This window comes from Micrasema longulum, unplaced genomic scaffold, assembly GCF_059751315.1.
Source record: "Micrasema longulum isolate JH-2025_06_02 unplaced genomic scaffold, ASM5975131v1 h1tg001642l, whole genome shotgun sequence".
NCBI classification, from domain to species: domain Eukaryota; kingdom Metazoa; phylum Arthropoda; class Insecta; order Trichoptera; family Brachycentridae; genus Micrasema; species Micrasema longulum.
The window spans coordinates 258,180-277,439 of NW_028278821.1; the positions used below are offsets into that span (position 1 = coordinate 258,180).

Sequence of the window (19,260 nt, forward strand, 5' to 3'; positions counted from 1 at the left end):
AAAACATGTCATATTGACAGTTTTAGGGTGGCCATTAAAAAAAAGATAAAAAAGTACTTAACGTAACCGCGTTTGACAGCGGTGAATGGTCGGATGTGGATTTTTCAAGAAGATCGTCTGGTGCACGGCAATGTTCGGTTTTCTCTGGTTCAAGTTCGGATCAGACGTTTATTATGTAGCACACAGTATGTAGTTTTACGTATATTTAGGTTTTTTTTTTATTGTCATGTCAATTTGTTGGGCTTACTTTTTGGTCAATCATGCCACAAATTAAATTTAGATCGATCTAACGAAATCATTAAGTCAATAAACGATCAAAGAGTCAACAACTTCAATAAACGCGAAAAAATATGCACACACTATAACTAGTACTGTCTTATAATATTAAATTGGGTAAACGATTTTAATACGCTTTAAATTTTTTTTTAGACAGTGGGAAATTACTTCGCAAAAATTAAATAAAAAAATATACGATTATCCTTTTGAGGACGTTTGTGTACATTTTTTTTAATAACATAGTATAATAAAATATTTAAAAAGAAATTAATTTCAGGGACGTTGATTGACAAAAATAAAAAAGTGCTTAAAACAGAGTAAATTTATGTATTTATTAAATGATTATATTAGTTGATAATAATAGTTTTTAATACTGTTCTTTGAAAAAAAAATTCTGTTAGTTTTGTCTAATAACTAGTGATTGATACATTTCCATAAATCATACATTTAAGCACTTAGGAATTTTTATTAAGAAGCATTGTTCAAAAAGGCTTTTCTGCAAGTGTATAATAAAGTAAGGAAAATCAAAGAACAAGTAAAAAACTTTTTTTTTTGTTTATCTTTTTTTTGTATATTAAATATTTTTTTTTATGTAAAAGCCTTCTACGGGCTAACGCCCGTAGAAGGCTTTTAACAAATAATTTTAAAAATAATATTGAAATAAACTATGTTTCTCCCCTATCCTACGTAATTATTATTGGTATTATTTTTTTAAAATAAATATTAGCGTTCTTATAATTTACCCAAATATTTCAATTTTGGTGGCCATTTTCAACGAGTTGTAAATAACTCACTATTAGAAAATGGAAATCAAGTTGGAGTAGAGTGGGGTTCGAACCTTGGATCTCTGATCCGCGAGTCCGCAACATTAGCCACGGGACCACAACCTGATTCTCCTGAATTAAAAAGGTAGTTGTTATTTACTGCATCAAAATTGTGAATTTGTAAATATGTATGTCATCTGTAAACCTTCTTTAGCCGACATTGTCATATTTTGGTAAAAGGCTTCAATACAGAAAAAAAAACAAAAATCAAATACTAACCTTTAATAGGACTGGAACCAGCGCTTCTTCTTAGACAAATACTACCTCTAAAAGTTGCTTCGATTTCTCTCACGTTTAATATCTGCCCCTCTGATTTTATTGCAACTAACACAATATTAACACAATGCCCATTAATTTATGGTGAGCTAATTCTGATGTATGCATCAATTCAATAAGAAGTAAGTAGATATAGAAAGCAAAAAAGAATAGTTCTAATATGTTATATAAATGTTTAAGACTGATACCTGACGTGTAAGACTGATCATCTCACCTCCATGTAAAAAAAAAGATCAAGATATGCTGCGATTGGTGTACCAATGCAGTGGGCTATTCATTAGTAGGTGCAGAAAGGCAATGGTGATGAAAACAATTCATATTTAAATTTAATTAGGCATGTTTCCAATAATATAAAATGTCTCCCACGGCACGAACACCCAGTGACATTATCTTTAATGTAAAAAAAGTAATACATAAATTGTAAAAGAACAAATAAATAAAAAATTAGTACGATTTATTTTAAACGTCAAACTATGCCTAGCAGCACAAAACCGAAGCTCTTCTATTTAATAGGGATGCACGGGTAGGAATACGGTTTTAAAAATATAATCAATGTAAGTTAATATTATTTTAGCATTTCTCAACATCCAGTAAAAAGGAATTAATGGGTAGCAATTAAAGGAATTCAAGGAAATAATCTGATTCGGATCCATATAAACCAAATGTTGTTTTGAAACATTTAGCTACAATTTTTTTTATACCCGAATGCAGCTTGGTATAAATAAACAAACTTGGTAACTTATGGGTATGTTTATGTGTCACTACTTTTTTAAATATTTTACTCTATAGGGTGTGTCTATGTGTATTTAATTAATAGGTCGATGCAAGACGTTTTATTGTAAACATTATTTTTAATCATTAATGTATTTATATGCCCCATCATTAGGAAGAACTTCCTGACAAACTGAGTTGTGGAGAAATGGAATGGCCTTCCCGAGAAAGTGATTGGTGCTAGTTCAGTTAATGTGTTCAAAAACCGCCTAGATGAACACATCAATTTATAATATTTATTAACCATGTACACTTGATATACACGCATCAGCTTAATAGCTGCTAGTATATTATTATTAATAAAAATAATATTTTTTTTTTTTTATCAATGATTATTTTCGTTCTTAATTAGAATAATAAAATGCACTTTTTTAAATTGTGTATTTATTTTTACATAGTATAAATAGCCTTGCAGTATACATAATTTAATGAATCGTTCATATCTATTTGGCAGGAATATTTTTTGTCACTTTTCTAAAGAAAAATACATATTAAAATGTTTTATGGCATTTGTTGAATACAAATTATTTATTAAAAACTAACGAGAAATAAATGTTTAATATCTGACCTTAAACAATATGGCTGAAACAATTTCAAAGAGCACAAATAATCTTTGACAATTTATCAAATCTACATTATATAAAATGTTATTTAATATTATTCACAAAATCTTATATTTTAGTGACTCAAAACACTCATAATAAATAATTGCAACTATAACTGAGTTATTTATTTTTTCAACTTTTGAAGGGTTTTGATATACATATATTATAATGGCCTAATTTATCATCGCTTAGATGCAATAATCTACCATTACTTTATAATAAAATCAAAATACATAATCATCAACAAGATCGTTATAATATTCATTAAGTGCTTTATGTATTTAAAAAATAAAGATAGGATATATATACAAAAATGTTATATATTACTTCTATACAAAGTACAAAATATTTTAAATCTAGTGTCATTTACTTATGTGGCCATCCAAAATATTTCTGAATGGTAAGTGTTAATTTATCATGGGGACAAATTTTGACAACTCATCCTTTTGTTTTATAATATACCTAGAGATACTGTAAAATTTGACAGTAGAGAATATTAAATATGAAGCATCAATAGGTATTTAACAAGGTACTATACCACAATACAGATTGTTTTTTCATTAATATTGATTTTGACTCGGACGAAATAAAAAAAAACCCTTTAAATAATTGGATTTATTATAGGTACTTGCATATAAAAGTAAACAGATTCTAATACGTGTGCACAGGACATGCTCAAATAGTTAACTATTCAAGCACGGCTTTACCTTCAATTATCGATTAAACCAATTTTTTTAGTGAATGAGAAGATTACGAAGTAATATTGTTTATAAATTTATTTACAAAAGAGATATCGCTTACACTCTAATGTCTACATCGATGTAAATCTTCACATCGCATCGGTACAATGTCGGTTATAAAATGTTAAGGTAGTATTCCCAATTTATTAACTTTAAAAATTATACTTAATAAAAGCGGTATCTTTGGTATATTCCCACCATTTTGTTGGTGAATAAAAAAAGTTATATTAATACTAGTTACGCACAATTCGTTTGGATTGGTTACCTAAAACGCTGAAATACTATGCGGGAATACATTTATTGACTGTGTAGTCGGCTCCCCTGTTTGGGAAGAGCTCCCACAATGCGAACTCGGTCACTAAACTGGGGTGGAGGGGCCAGGGGAGGTACCTCCTCCGCTGTTACCACGGGAGCAACCAGAACTGCCTCCCCCCCTTCCTCGGGAGGTGGGGGTAACTGGGCCAGTGACACAGCGTTACGGGTTAGCGCCCCCTTTCCACCTTCTCCATCCTTCCTATTCATGGGTGCTTTGGAGATGTTTACGCCGAGCCGTTCTGCCGCTGACTGCCCTACTTTCGTGTCCCTCTTCAGCATGTAGCTGGCCGCCTGTTTCCTCGTGAGAGAGTTGTGTCTCTGCAGAGTGCCCGCAGGAGGCAGTGGGTTTGGAGTGAGCACTTTGATAGTTCCGCCAGGCGTACTGACTGTTGAGTAATTACCGGAGATGTAGCCCCCACTTTTCATGGAGTAGTTTGGTGGCGATGTCGTTATATTCTCGGAAGAACTATTGAGATGCGCAGGTTCTGTAGTAATAACATTGTTGGAAGATTTGATAGTAACATTACTGCTGAAAGAAACTTTTTCTTTCGTATTTTTATGAACCGGTTCAGACTGTTTTGAATCTTTTATACTTCTTTCTCTGAATACAAACTTGTCATTCATTTTAATGCTGTGATCATTACTTACATACTTCCTATTTTCCTGTGGTAATTTGACCATTTTGATTTTATCTTGTTCTTCTTGAGGGCCAGTAGTAAGTTCTTGGTCAGAACTGACTCCTGAAGAAGAGTTATCTCCATCATCGTTGCTTCCTTCAGGATCTCCATTTCCAGGATGGCGTTCTTCTCCACCCGCACTATCCTTCTTTAATAAAAAGTCATCAGGATACGACTTCGAGCTCTTGAGTTGAGTTCTGATTTTCTGAATTTCATCCACAGAAAAGGAGTGGTGCATTGATCCCGACCCTGAACTGCTTCCACTGAAAATAAAAATAATAAATCATTAAAAAGCTCAAGGAGACAATTACTCATTTATGTTTTTATACTAGATATTTATGTTTTTGAAATTAAAAAATTGCTGTTCTGACTTTGAAAATATATATTTTTTTTCTTTGAAATAAAACACGACAACCAAGTACCAGAGTAATAATTGTTGGTAAGTAGCTAGATACCCGAGTTTTTTAATAAATTAATAAAGCCTCTGTTTTTGCGAATCAAAATAAATATATAGAATGAAATGAACATAAAATATTGTAACATTTGAATTTATTATGTGAGCAATGTTTATAATATGAAGTATAATATAAATCATTTTCAATTTTTTAGGTGAATTGTACATTATGACATTAAAATGTATTTGTATGTTTGTTTTGAATGAACGTACGCGTATTGTCATACCTACTTTGTTTTATTGTTGACATTACATTGTATTCACTGCATTTTGTGGTTGTCTACCGTACTGTATGGGACTCGTTGCACATTATTCATTCAGTGTGTATCAAATAAATTAAAAAATAAAATGCTTTTTTTTATAGAATAAGGTTTAGAAGTTTACCACACTTTAAAAAATATAATTTATAACATTTCTTGACTTAAATATTTACAAAAAGGTTTCGAAAGTAGATATAAATTATTATTTTTTAATTTTATTTTTTGTAATCAAACTTCTAACCAAGCTCTTTCTTGGTCGTACACTTTTAAATATAATTACAAGTTTTAAATTATTTATTTTTTATATACTTGCGCACCCACATACACACACCCTCTCCCTAATTCTTTCACACATGCACCCTCTCCCTCATTCATTCACACATACACACATTCATATACACACACATAAATACAAACGTCACACACATACAATTACGTAAACTCTTTTTCTTATATATTATGCATTATTAGATTTACACTGGATTTTTTTTATTGGCTCTAGTATTGTTAACATAGTTCTACTTATTTTCTTATGTAATATCTGTAAAAACCCCAAATAAAATAAAATAAAAATATATTTTTTAAATACCTTGCATTACTATTGGCGCTAGTTTCAGCAACAATATGAATTGCATTGATATTTGTACAAACTTCTTCATTAATTTCAATATCTTTTGCTAAGCGTTGAGCATCGCGTTCATCTTCAGACTCACTCATACTGTAGTCTGGGTCAGGTATCGGCGGTGGACCAGAACCAGTGGAGTTCTATAAATAAAAATATTTGACATAAGCATATTTAATCAAAACTATTTTAAAACAATTTCTATTAACAACATTCATATTTGTTAGTGAAAATTGTTGGTGGAAGTTAGTTGTAGTGATAGTTAAATCTACAAATTTGGAATAACCTATGACCGGTTTCATAGCGTTCATTATGTATCACTTTTCTTTTATTTCTATAATAAATTAGAGTCTTATTTTTACTAACCAACTTGTGTGTTTTATAAAACGCAGAAACAGTAACTCTTAAATGATTTTAAGTTACATTTTTAATGCTATGCTTGACAAAATAAAGGTACAGAAAAAGTAAACAATAAAAATAGATAATTCAAGTGTCATTAATATTTAGTACAATATGAAATATTAAATCTACATACATATATGATTATTGTGACCTAATAATATTTAATATAAATAAATTGCACTTAGTTGATGCATTACTTTACACTAAAATAATTATCAAGAGTAGGAAACTTGTTCTCAAGCAAGTATTTTGAAAATTATTTATGTTAAGAAATTGAAAACGTAGGATTAATTTTTTACACCTATTTTTCCATTTATTTCTTTAGGTTCTGCTTCGCAATAAGTAGACATGAGAATCCCTATTTATTTATTCCACCGCTTTATTTAATTCTTCAAAAATTATATATTTATTGAGACACAAGTCCCAACTCCATGGTACTAGTCCTGTGTTGAGTTGGGATGAACAATATACTACAATAATATAATAAAGTGTAACAAAAACATAATTAAAAATAACACAGAGCACATTAATATAGAAAGAAAAAATAAAGACAAATATTTGATTTACACGAAACAATCAACTCTTAGTAAAAACTGGCATAACTATTCGACTTAATTTTAATCAAAATACATAGTTCAAAAACCCTCAATAAAATTTTTTTTTCACTATAAAAATACTAAAAACCATGTTTTTAATCAGGTCTAAAATTCAATAAAAATAAAATAGTACCTGACGAGTAACAAACATCTTGTTACTGATGCTAGAATTGCTACGGTGTGGTTTGAAGGGCTGAGCATATTGATTAGAGGGATCATCTGCTGTTGGCATTTGATTGGTCGGCTGGAAAGTAGATCCACTTCCTGCACGTAAACTCTGAGATTTACGCACCTGAAATGTTATGGATGTTTAAGTATACAAAATCTTGTAGCTGACGCTATTATATTTCCACATTATTTTCTATAGAATAAACAAAAAATAAACTAACAATGCCATTTTAATTACAGTTCAGACAATATAAGAAGGTACTTTTGACAAATTACAATAGTGTTGGGGCAGTCTTTTTTCTTTCGATTTTCGATATCGATTTTGAATAATTTTCCGTCAGATGGGATAAATAAAAACAAGTTTTCATGACTACATAGCCTAATATGTAATACTTCAACGTCAAAAGTAATTTTAATTATTCGTATTGCAAACTCCTAAACACGCACAATATAATTGAATATTCAATACAAAATCGATATTGTCGATCCATAATGAAGTTTTCTGGTGGTAGGTCACTATTGCAGCGACTCAACAATAAAGTACGGCATTTGTTTCATTTAATATTTACAGAACTTCATGAGCATATAAACGTCAAAAGTATCTTCTTAAGTTGACTAGAATAGTTGCAAATGTTGACATGTTTAATGGTTTCCCTAATTTTGACAAGTTACACTGTAAGTGAATTTGTCACCATCGATCTTGAAATCTATTAAAGGGCCACAAAAAAACACAACATTTTTTTAGAAAAAAAACAAAGTATATATTCTTTTGTGCAGTAATATTACTTCTGTTGTAAGAACCTTTTATGCTGTTTTTTATCGAAAAAAGGAAGAGGTTATGTAATTGGTAAAATAGCCAAAAACAAGGTAGTTTTTAGATATAGGTAACACTATATCGAATGTGGTGCCTTACTCAATGAGGAAGTTCAGTGCTACACGAAATTGGATACAAAAAATGTTTTCTTACACATGGTAAAAATTAGAGCATTTAATTGTGCAGCAAAGTTTCTCAACAATGTATGAAAAATTAATAAAAATGAATGATGTACTTCACAAGTTCTTTAGAATCAACCAATCAAATATATATTTTTTGTGTACAGCATGATAGAATAAAATGATGGTAAATGCTTGGCGAGACATCACTTAGTAGTTCTTAGCTTACTAGCTATCTTTCTTGGCCAGCCTTGCGATGCAGTCATCTGACTCTCCCATCCGTCTGATGGCTCCGCAGATAGTATAGACCTTGGAGGTGTCAGTCATGCGACCGGTAGTCGGGTCCACTTCAGCAATGTTCATCGGGATGGAGGCATGGTCCTTAGCGTGGATCAGACAGTTACTGGTGAAGCATTTCCTAGGGCAGTACAGATCAACGAATTCTCCGGCGTAGTTTTCCATTGTGAAATAAGATTTGTCGCAAATGGCGGAGTTAAATACAGCATTGTTATGTATTGTGATAGATTTCCGGTAGCCATTTTTTTAAATGTTTAGTGTATTTTAACACTACGGAGCTGTACTTTTAAATGTTAGCAGAAATCACCGACAAAAACTTGGGACGTCACGGGCGGAGTAATTTCAAAATTCGAAAACTTGATCAAATACATGCTATACGATGAATAAAGAGTTTTTTTTTTATTAGCTTAGTTTGGTAGTTTATTAACAAATGAAAATATATAAAATAACCACTGAACTTCCTCACTCTACACTGAAATTGTATAAAATATATTTTTTTTTAATTTGAATTTCACAAAAAACAACAATTATTATCTTTGATTGAAAACTGGCATTTCTGTTAGTCTCTTTGGTTGTCATCAGCTGAAAAATAGCTGGCCTCTGGTTCCTTGTTTAGTGAAGAAGTTCAGTGTTTTTTTTTATTTGTTAATAAACAACTTAACCAAAAATGTTTTTTTAAAATTTTTATATATCGTATTATCAGCGCTATGATTTTTAAAAGTTTTGTATTTCTAAAATAACTCCGTGTGTGACATAAGAGGTTCTCTTCCGCTTATTCTGGATCAGTTCTGCCCATTGGTCCATTGACGGCAAGCAAACCGGAAATCTTCCATAACTCTCTTATCATTGATTGATTTATATGAACCAGTGACATCGTTCAATGTAGTTTGTTTTTATTAAAATATTTTATATTATTTTTTTGTAAATTTTCAAGAAACTCTGCAGTACAATTTAATGATAGAATTTTTACGGTGCGCAATAAAACATTTAGTGTATACAACTTCTTGTAGGGCTGAAGTTCCTCATTAAGTTTGTAAATATATATTATACAGGCACGCATTATATTGATTGGTGATTGTTTATAAATTGATATTAAAGTTTTTTTAGTGGTACCTGTGTTTTACTAGGTAGCGTTCTACTTCTAAATGCAACTGAATTGACATCTTGTGGAGAGGCGTAGAGTTTGGCGCTGTCAGCCGGCCGGAATGAGGACATGACGGGCTCCGGTTGGGCTGACGCAGAGTCACCCAGACCTGCACCACCGGGGTCTCCTGTGCTGCCAACCTCTACTGCCACCAGCTGGCCTGTGGGTGGTGGCGGAGGGGGGTGGGAAGGAGGGGGAAGGCATCCACTTCGAGACGCTGAAATATCAATCAGCGATACATTTATTTCTATTTATATATTTTCTTGCGGCTATTGATCAATAGGATTGTGAGTTGTCAGACACACATGCAATTTTGACGTGAACAACTTTAATAACATTATAATAATTTTAAGTCAAGCGTAAAAGTTACCATGTGTTTGTGAGTAGATGAGAGCAGTAACATCTTCTTGTGAGCGGCTTCCTTTATGTGGTGGGGCAATTGGAACAGTCGGAGGTCGACAAGCAAATAGATCTGGTGTACTATGGAAATCCCTTCTCAACTCTCCCATTCCTGGTATACGGGGACCAGTAAATCTCACACGACTCCAACTCTGCAAATCAAATTTATAATAAAAAAAGTTCATTCCTATCTTGACCTTTTCCCATGAAAACATTCATTGAAAATATCTCCGTATACAGGTGCAGTTGGCCAGAGCTACAAACATGGTGAAAGGGTTATCATTCAAAATAATGATTTTCAGTGTTTTATGAAAACATAATATAATAAAAAATCGAAATAAGGTTTTCTGACGTTTTCAGTTGAATGGGACCAGCTGCATTGATTGGTGTATTTAAATGTTGAAATTGACCATTAGACTGCTTAAATTTGAATAAATTCAATGTCGTGAATAAATCATCCCCACTAAAGAAGCGAGCAATACAGAGTATATTCCTAAATCCAATACAGCAAATGAGACGTACTCGATTTTCGTAAAGGCAATACAGCAAATACGCCATGTGCAACTGCCAATTTAACCGCCACAATTAACATCGTATAAACGCATATAATAGTAAAGATAAATTTTCTAATATAAATCAACACAAAATAAACAGTATGTTATTTTATTTTTTTACAAAATCATGAGGTTTTATATGTCCCTCCTGAAAATTTTGATAAATGGTTCTTCCGCGGTATTGAACTCACATAGATGATACATATTTTTAAAATAACATACCTAATAATCATCCAAGGCGATTAAGAAAGAAAAGCTATTGTGTGTTATTTGTATTAGGTTGTGCGATCATTGTGTTACATACTGTAATTTTATAATATAAGAACTTACTTTTCCTTTTGATCTTTTCATTTCAGCTACACTGGCATAAACCCGGGCTGAGGTTGCTTTCGCTGGAGAATGTTGAGGAGAAGTTAAGCCATCTTGGAATGCTGAAGTTGTCATCATGGTGTTATTGCCGTACCTGTAACATAAAATGATACCTCAATAATCTTAACGTGAAGATTTTAAAAAGGAAGGTTAAATTTATGGAGTTCTGGAGATGTGTTTGACTTCTTCCTCAATAGCATAAATATTATTTTGCTTATCTTTTAATACAGAATATTAAAGATGATATTTATGCATCAAATCTACATATCACTAGATAATTAAAAGAGAAAATATGATTTGTACAATAAATTGCAAAACAATTAGTTGAGCATAAAACCCAGCATAGTGAATGTGGAGGATGAAACATATAACTCTTTGAATGTGTGCATACACCACCGTCTTGCATCAATACTACACAATGTCATAAGTCAACTAATGCTTGTTAACTACTTCATTTACTTTGAGTGTCAAATATAAACCTTTGAATAATGTTAAATGTAATGTTATTTTTAAATAATGATTTCACACCAAATTTTATCGATTAAGCTCTTGAACAAGATTAGGGTTTATTTCACATAATTTATTGTACGGGTAATGAATTTCAAAAAGCTGTATGCCAGAAACTAAGGAAAATATGGCCATGCTAATCCAACTGTACAAGTCAATTCAACCGCAGCTACAGAAACATTCGGTTACCAAACGAAAATCAGATACCATGTCTGCGCTATTTTTACATCGTTATATTTTTGTACATCAATATGTGTATACATTTTCAGGAACCAATTACATACGTACAAAAATGGAGAACCGCCTCTGTTAAAAAAATAATTGTATTTACCCTTGTGAGTTATGCCTTTGTTGTCTTTGGAACATCTCTTCTAACTCTGTGGTAGTTATGCGCGAGGATTGTGGTCGCGCTCGGATGGAAGCAGTTCTAGGAGCGCACGGAGTACCCCCACCACTGCCTCCTCCATTGCTTCCTTCTCGCATATTGGCTAACTGCTGGTGGATTGATTCCGCAGATGATGACTTTGCAGTACCTAGCTGATCTGAACAATCGTCTTTCTCACCACCATTTTCTGTAAACAAGAAGACATTTGTGAATTTCATGATCAAATAATGTCTATTCTGTAAATAGGTCCTAAATACCATTTTAATAGATGAAATCGAGTTTTTCAGGTTATTGTGCCGTGTGTCATTCGCACTTTCAGCTGAAGTTTCGGATCACATTGCAGCAAACATCATCAACCATCAAGATGGATTTACATAATGCGATTATGGATTATGATGTACCATTAATAATGTAGGACTCAAAAGTAGACAAAATGTCATTTTGTCATAGAAAACATTTGACAATATGTTGATCTGTCAATTATTAAATGATATCGATATTCGTATACTAAAGACTAAAAGCAACTGTCAATTATTTGTTCTAAATTTAGAAGAAAATTTATGTGTTTCATAATACAAAGTGCTACAAGTTACAAGCTAAATACACTGAGCGTTCGGGCATCAGTTAAATATCATCATTTTTGAGGGCTCAGGGTGCGTCTATGTGTATTAACAGGTCGATGAATACAAATACACAGAAAAGTTCGTTTAAAGGCTGGTTTGTTTGGTTTGGAGCAAATTTCCATTGTCCTTATAAATGATATTTAAGGCAAGTTATAAATATATTTCAGTAGAATTCAATTTATTTGTTTAAATAAACATATACTGTAAGATAATAACAAGATACATAGGGAGTGGACATGGAATGATGATGATGTATAATGCTTACCTAGTCCGGCGACCATGGACTTAGCCCTCGCCTTGCCGACGCTGAGCGTGGTCCTTGGGTCGCGGCGCGGCGGTGCAGGCGCCGGGGAGCGACCGCCACCCTTGCGCGGCAGCGTGGCATACTGGCGCGCGGCCGGCGCCCGCGGTTGTGCTAGCTGCGCCACGCTGCGGCTGCTAGGCACCCCCGCATGCCCTGCGGCTCCGTTCCACTGGGAAATGGAGATCACAGTCATGGACACCAGGGACCCAGAGCCCCGGATGAGGTCCACCACGTGCTCGTGCGAGGCGGAGGAAACGTCTTCGCCATTTATCTAAAGGTTATAATAATTACATAATTAGAAAGTGTGAATAAATTTACCAAATTATTTTTGTATTTGAAGCACTATGTGATTATTGATTATAGTTAAAATTAAATAAAAAACACTTTGTTTTTAGCCACCTAATTTTTACTTTATTATTGACCGGTTTTGAAGCTACACAAGCTTCCTTATCAAGATATTTGTATTTTTATTTGCACAACAACAGAATATCGCACGCAACTAGAATTGGCTCAGTATCAGGCATAGAAGAACATTAACATTCTATCAGTTCTTTACTATAGATTATTTTAAATAATCCCACTTCGCCTGTTTATCTGAGAGAGCCCTTCCAACCTCTATCACAACACAGACTATCTCTTTGTTCTAGTAACGAGATAACTCTTTTAATACCCTTTCATCGCTCTAGTTTTCTTGGCTCCTCTTTCACAGTAGTAGCTGCTCGATTGTGGAATAATCTACCCACTAATGTTAGAGACGCCCCTTCTTTATTTACATTTAAGTCAAGATTGAAATGTCACTATCTAAATATTTAAGTCGTTCCTTTATCCTTCTTCTTTCCTTTCCACCCCCTCTACACTCTTCATAGTAAAGTGTTGATTTTGGATTTTTTAAGTTAATCTTTGTTTTTAATTTTGTATAAAATCACAAGATTCAATATGTCCATGTACTTGTAATTTTCTCAAATTGAACGGTCTGGGTAGGTAGGAAGAAATTGCCTTAAGTCAATATGCCCACGCCCTTATGTGCATATAAATTGTATATGTATATAAAGTGTTAAATAAATAAATAAAACAGGCCAGCAGTCTTAATAACAGAGGTGAATTACATTATTTTTTTTGTGTTCTCGTCGGGAATCGAACCCGGAACCGGTTGGTAATAAAAAAAAGCTTAAGACTGATCACCTTACCTTCCATGTAACAAAAATATTGAGATACGTTGCTATTGGAGCACCACTGGATGCGGATAGGGAAATGATGATGATTTAACAAAATATTAATTGATTTTAACAAAATATATACATAATATTTTTTTTTAAGATTTAGTATTGGCAAATCTTCAAATCAAATTATCACACATCCTGTGTTCACATATAATTTACCTACAGACTGTTATGAAAGAGTAGAAATTGTTAAAAATCAGAACTTTAAATGATTTTAATGCTCTTAACACCAAATTACATGTGGCTTGTTTTGTGATTGGTTATAAGGTCAGGATTATCATATAAAAAAGGTTCTTAAAACGAGGACAACTGACTTACCGCCACTAAAAAATCCCCCTTCTTCAATCCCGCCATATCTGCAACTCCTCCTTGGTCCACATCATCTAGATATTGAAGTGCGGGACATCTTTCTGAAGGGGTAATTTCCATCAAGGGAGAAGATGCTTTTGCACCACGTAAAACAAAACCAAACCCTCGGCTTGCTCTATGTAATACTACCGTTCGATATTCCATGTTATTAACACTGCAAATACAAAAGATATTTTAAAAAATGAATATAATTAACACTATCATGATTTTAATAAGTCTACAAATAACTTAAAAATCATGACATTCCTAGAATATGTCTGGGTTGGATTATTAGAGAGATCACATAATTAAAATAGTTTTAATTTATTCAAAATTGGGTAGATTTGTACACTGCAAACCCAATTATTTTTCATTTACTCATGAGATTAATATGAATATTGTTTTGGCGATAGAAAAAAAATTTTTTTTTTTTACAATGTCTACGTTTTTTTAAACATAGCAAGAGAAACAATAGAGTAGATAGGTAAGCGGGCACTTTATAAAAAAAACTGATGTAAGCACACAAAATATTATGATTAAAATATATTCAAGTAAAATATTATTATGATTTTAGAATTCATTATTATTTTGTCTATGTATTATGATCAAAACAAGATAAGAATAATTTATATCTTATTCCGATTCTAAGTTCTAAGACATAAATTTAACATAAGTTAACTTTTCCAAGGATCTTGACTAGTTTTTAAAATAAGAAGTTTTTCAAAAACACACCAGTTAAACAAATAAAATTTTCAGTGTCCTTTTTTGAGAATCGAAAGAATGCATATAATGATTTTGTTTACTCACGTCTTCTTCAGTCTTGGTGCTGTGGCACTATAAGTCTTATTGTGTTCTCTGCGTCCTACCATACGAGATATAGCTATAGTGTTGGAGTTGATGGCAGATATTGGCATATTAGATGGTGTTTGTCGTAGTCTAACCTCTTGGACACAATGAGGAGGGAATATTCCACATTGGGAGTTCCGTCCAGCTCCTCGAACCATTCCTTCTAAATGACCACAGTCTGTTGTACCCGTTACTAAAAATATTTAAAATTTCACGTATATTCTTAGTAAATAAAACTGCAATGTTTGAAATAAATAATTTAAGCATTGCAAGTATTGGATTCTTAAATTGTTTGTATAGATATAAAATAAGGGAAGATATGACTCGGCTTACCTTCTATAATATCACCTTGACTAATCCTAAGATGTCCCTGTAGGCCGGAATCATAGTTTTCCAAGCAAACCACTGTGGCTCCAGGTAAGGCCAGAGAACTTGTGGTTGTATCAGAGTTGGTAGTTCCAACACCACTAGAATCTGATATTATATCACTAGCATCACCGAGACTTTTGTCTGAAATTGAAAAACCCACAACTGCAATGTTATTAGAGGTTGGGCAATCTTTTGGGAAGAGGTTTAATACAATTATTTGGGAGAGCATAATATTATTTTGTAAGTATTTGTACGGAAAGCTATTTCATTTTTATTTTATTTATTTATAAATTTATTGCAAAAAAATAATATACATACATAATAACAGGGAATCTATATAAAACCAATTAATGTAAAATGAAAACGGAGTGTTCTCTGTTTATGATAGTCTCCTTCTAACATGGCACAGCCTGTTTTAAGATGGAGATATTGATTATAATTGTTTGAAAGTAAATTAAAAAATTAGTAATTATTTAATAAAAACTAAAACATAAGCACTATCATAAAATGATGTTTAAAATATACTAAATTTAATTTTAAAGGGAGACTACATAAACCTGATCTGCCTAATAGCTATTTAGCTCGGTACAAAAAGTATGAAAAAAGCTGGAAAATTAAACAGCCAAAAACGAAAAATTCAGTAGTATAACAGTCAATAACCATAGATTTATATATAAATTATCTAATTTAATGCACATAAACAGCATGCAGATTCATAAATGAATAAAATGAGCGAAGACACATGGTGATGGTTGCGATTCATATTCATTGTCCTCAAATATTGCGAACTAGCCAGCTTAATCTAAATTAATAAAAAATATACACATAATTCACATAAAAAATGACCATAGATTAAAATGGCGCACAATAAAATATTTAAAAAATGAAAACTCATAAAACGGCACATAATTGACAGTCAGGGGGAGGAGGATAAATACAAGAGTATATGTGGGTGAGTAGGTTATGTTAGGTTAGGTACCTGTGACAATGCTGGCATTATCTTCATGATGGCTGGCATCGGAGAGGCTTGAGCTTGCGGAGCTGAAGGGTCGGTCTGAGAGGCACGGGGAGGAAGAAGCGGCACGCAGCATGTGCAGGGAACCCCCAGAGGCGAGGGAAGAGCGATCTCCCGCCAGTCCCCAGCCCCAGCTGGCTCCTGATCGCCGCTTTGGGTTGTACCGTGGGGGGCCTCGAAATGGCACTGCAACGCGACGCCAAATGTCACTTGTCATGCATACTCCACGGATAAGTCACTGAATACTCCAATGCCGAAGAACTCAAGCTCAAGGATAATAACTTCATCAGTACAGTATGTAGCCAAAAGATTATAATGAAAATTTACCTTTAAAAGGTTAGTTCAAAACATTTTATAAACTTTCACTTTTCATTTTTCAAATAAATGAAAGTGTTTGCAATCAGTATTTTCCCAATTTCATTAAATTAAATATACTTTAATTAACCCTTTAAGTACAAGCGTGACCATATGGTAACAGTGGACATTGTCACGAAATACTATCCTCACTCCTGTTTTTAAGTAAATATGGACGAGTTTACTGTATTTTAGCCCCTAATTAACGGCGAATTTTCAGTTAAAAAAAATAAGTTCATAAAAGAAAAAAAATCCTCGTCGTTTGAGGGTTAAATAATAATTTCGAAAAGCTGTCACTTTTTTCATCAGTTCTTCAATTTAGTTTAAACCAATAATTTGTTGTATAACTACATAATATGTTATCAAATTGGAGTTACAAAGTATCAATGCATTTTTGTAAAAATATTTTTGCTCTTTTTGTAATTTTCTTGAATATACAATTCATTTTATATTATATACCTAAGTGAGATATCACTATATACATTTTAAAGCTAGTCAAATTTAATCAAAAACATTTTTCTGTTAAATTTAATGGAAATAATGTACAAATAGAATTAAAGACGTTAAAAATTAAACTTAGTAAAGAAAACTTTTAGTTTTATGCTCTTGCTTTCAGACAAAATGTTATGTGATAGTACTAACATTGAAATAATGTTGATTGTCTTCTTTTTTAGCATGATATTAATTAACCTTTGCTTACACTATGTTAATTAATTTAATGTGTAACATGTAACAATAATTTCTCAAGCAGCCATGAAATATTTTATGGATATATAGATTTCCCAACTCCCAAGTGAATGAAGTGTTATTAAGCCATAATTATCATTTGTAATTAAGTAAAGGTAATATAAAGATTAATATGTAAGTAGTGATAAATAAACAATTATAATTTGCGAAAGATAATAAGTACATCATTTGTAAATTGTGATGTCAGTATATCAAATTGGTAAATAAGATTATTACATAATAAAATACGTTTATTAAGCATAAAAATATTTGGTTATTTTATAAAAATATAGTTTATTCAATATGCAAGACGAGTGGAAAAAGCGAGGTTACCTGTAAAAAATGGCATAAAATATTAACTAAAAAATAATACTTAAAATATATAATAAACATATAATAATATAAATTAAAAAAACTTTTCAAGACAAAAATGTCTATAAAGTACTCTTTTTAAATCGCTTCTTGAGTAATAAGAATGAAAATATCTTTTATATTTTAATTTGAAATGTTTAATACATAAATAAATTAGGTATGTATGTATTTTATTAAATATTTTATTTGAACATAATGAGCATTATTAAGATTATGGTGAGAATTTCTTCAATGGTCTCAAAAGTACTTTGAATTGTTTAGAGAGTTGATCAATTGAAAATAAAACTGTGTTAAAAAAGTTTTCTTTAGCTTATTGTTTTATAATTAAATTAAATTGATAAAAAATCAATACGCTAGGATATTTCGAATACATAACAACATAAAATACTCAATAATGTGAAGAAATATTTGCTCAGAAAGCTTCATAGCTAATGTTTTAGCAGTTCAGAAATTTTGATTTGATTAGTTTGATTTAAAAATAAATCTAATACCTGTTGCATACATATTATAATAATTTATTTAGTCATAAAAATATATATTATAAAATTATTTCATAATTTTTGTAACATAAAACTTATGTTTATGTTGATTTCAGACACGCAGAATTCTTTGATTTCAAGGATGATAAAAATCTGTTAAATGTAGATAATATCATATACAACCATCACCATTATTCTGAATGAAAACATTAGAAGCAATAGAATTGATAAAACTATTACATAAACTAAGCCAAGATGAAAAAAGGACCAAGATGAAATAATGATTATAAATGCCATGCATAAACATTACCAATGAAATTTTTCACAATAATTTGTCAAACTCGGAGCACTTCTTACAATAAATTTGACTGCAATAACATAACCTAAGATTATTTATATGAATTTTTCGTGCTTTAAAGCACATAATTATAACATTATCATGCAATATATAACATTAAATACTTTCTAAAAATATTCAGCATGCTCTAAGGCAAGAGCATTCCAAATTCAAATAATTAAGAGAATATCACTCACCGACATCATCTGGTTTGTAATTTTTAATAACTTCGGCTAATTCCATGTTACCAGCGATGACAGCCACTTGGTAGGCAGTTTGGTTGGCAAAGTTCAGTGCTTCGCGGTCACATCCTCTGAAGAGCAGTTGTCTCGCGCATGAGTCTTGTCCATTGACGGCACACACATGAAGAGGAGTGTTGCCGGATGCGTTTTGACCATTCATATCAGCTCCATAAAAAAGCAAATGGTCTAGATGCTGAATTAAACCATTCCGACAAGCCTAAAATATTAATGATGTTTCTAAGTTCTTTTGTTTCCCCACTTGTGTTTTGAATATCAGCCCCATCAGTTCCTCTAAATCCCCATATATTATGAATAGTAATTATATGAAATTTCAACATTTTTATGCATTTAAGACATTTTATTCGAATTTTGGTCTAATAATTCATATAAAGTAAATTTATTTTTCTTCGTATCGATTAAGTACCAAAAAATAGTATTGTGTGAATCTTAC

The 19,260-nt window shown here is 31.8% G+C and overlaps 1 protein-coding gene and 1 pseudogene across 8 annotated transcripts in view; both read right to left on the reverse strand.

The window, feature by feature from the left end:
• Positions 1 to 2,875: 2,875 nt before the first annotated feature.
• Prosap (SH3 and multiple ankyrin repeat domains prosap) overlaps positions 2,876 to 19,260 on the reverse strand; it is a 270,868-nt gene continuing 254,483 nt past the window's right edge. For 4 of the 8 annotated variants that reach the window (XM_088237067.1, XM_088237065.1, XM_088237064.1 and 1 more), the window contains 13 exons: positions 18,765 to 19,026; positions 16,264 to 16,485; positions 15,249 to 15,446; positions 14,877 to 15,108; positions 14,040 to 14,244; positions 12,463 to 12,772; positions 11,521 to 11,761; positions 10,644 to 10,776; positions 9,731 to 9,911; positions 9,330 to 9,577; positions 6,952 to 7,110; positions 5,788 to 5,963; positions 2,876 to 4,747 (listed from right to left, as the gene is read on the reverse strand). In XM_088237067.1, the coding sequence (XP_088093193.1) occupies positions 3,790 to 4,747; positions 5,788 to 5,963; positions 6,952 to 7,110; positions 9,330 to 9,577; positions 9,731 to 9,911; positions 10,644 to 10,776; positions 11,521 to 11,761; positions 12,463 to 12,772; positions 14,040 to 14,244; positions 14,877 to 15,108; positions 15,249 to 15,446; positions 16,264 to 16,485; positions 18,765 to 19,026 (3,525 nt within the window). In that variant the 3' untranslated portion in view covers positions 2,876 to 3,789. The remainder of the gene's footprint in view (positions 4,748 to 5,787; positions 5,964 to 6,951; positions 7,111 to 9,329; positions 9,578 to 9,730; positions 9,912 to 10,643; positions 10,777 to 11,520; positions 11,762 to 12,462; positions 12,773 to 14,039; positions 14,245 to 14,876; positions 15,109 to 15,248; positions 15,447 to 16,263; positions 16,486 to 18,764; positions 19,027 to 19,260) is intronic. The other 4 variants (XM_088237069.1, XM_088237068.1, XM_088237071.1 and 1 more) reach the window with 2 other exon arrangements.
• LOC148274481 (small ribosomal subunit protein eS21 pseudogene) lies at positions 8,130 to 8,469 on the reverse strand (annotated as a pseudogene).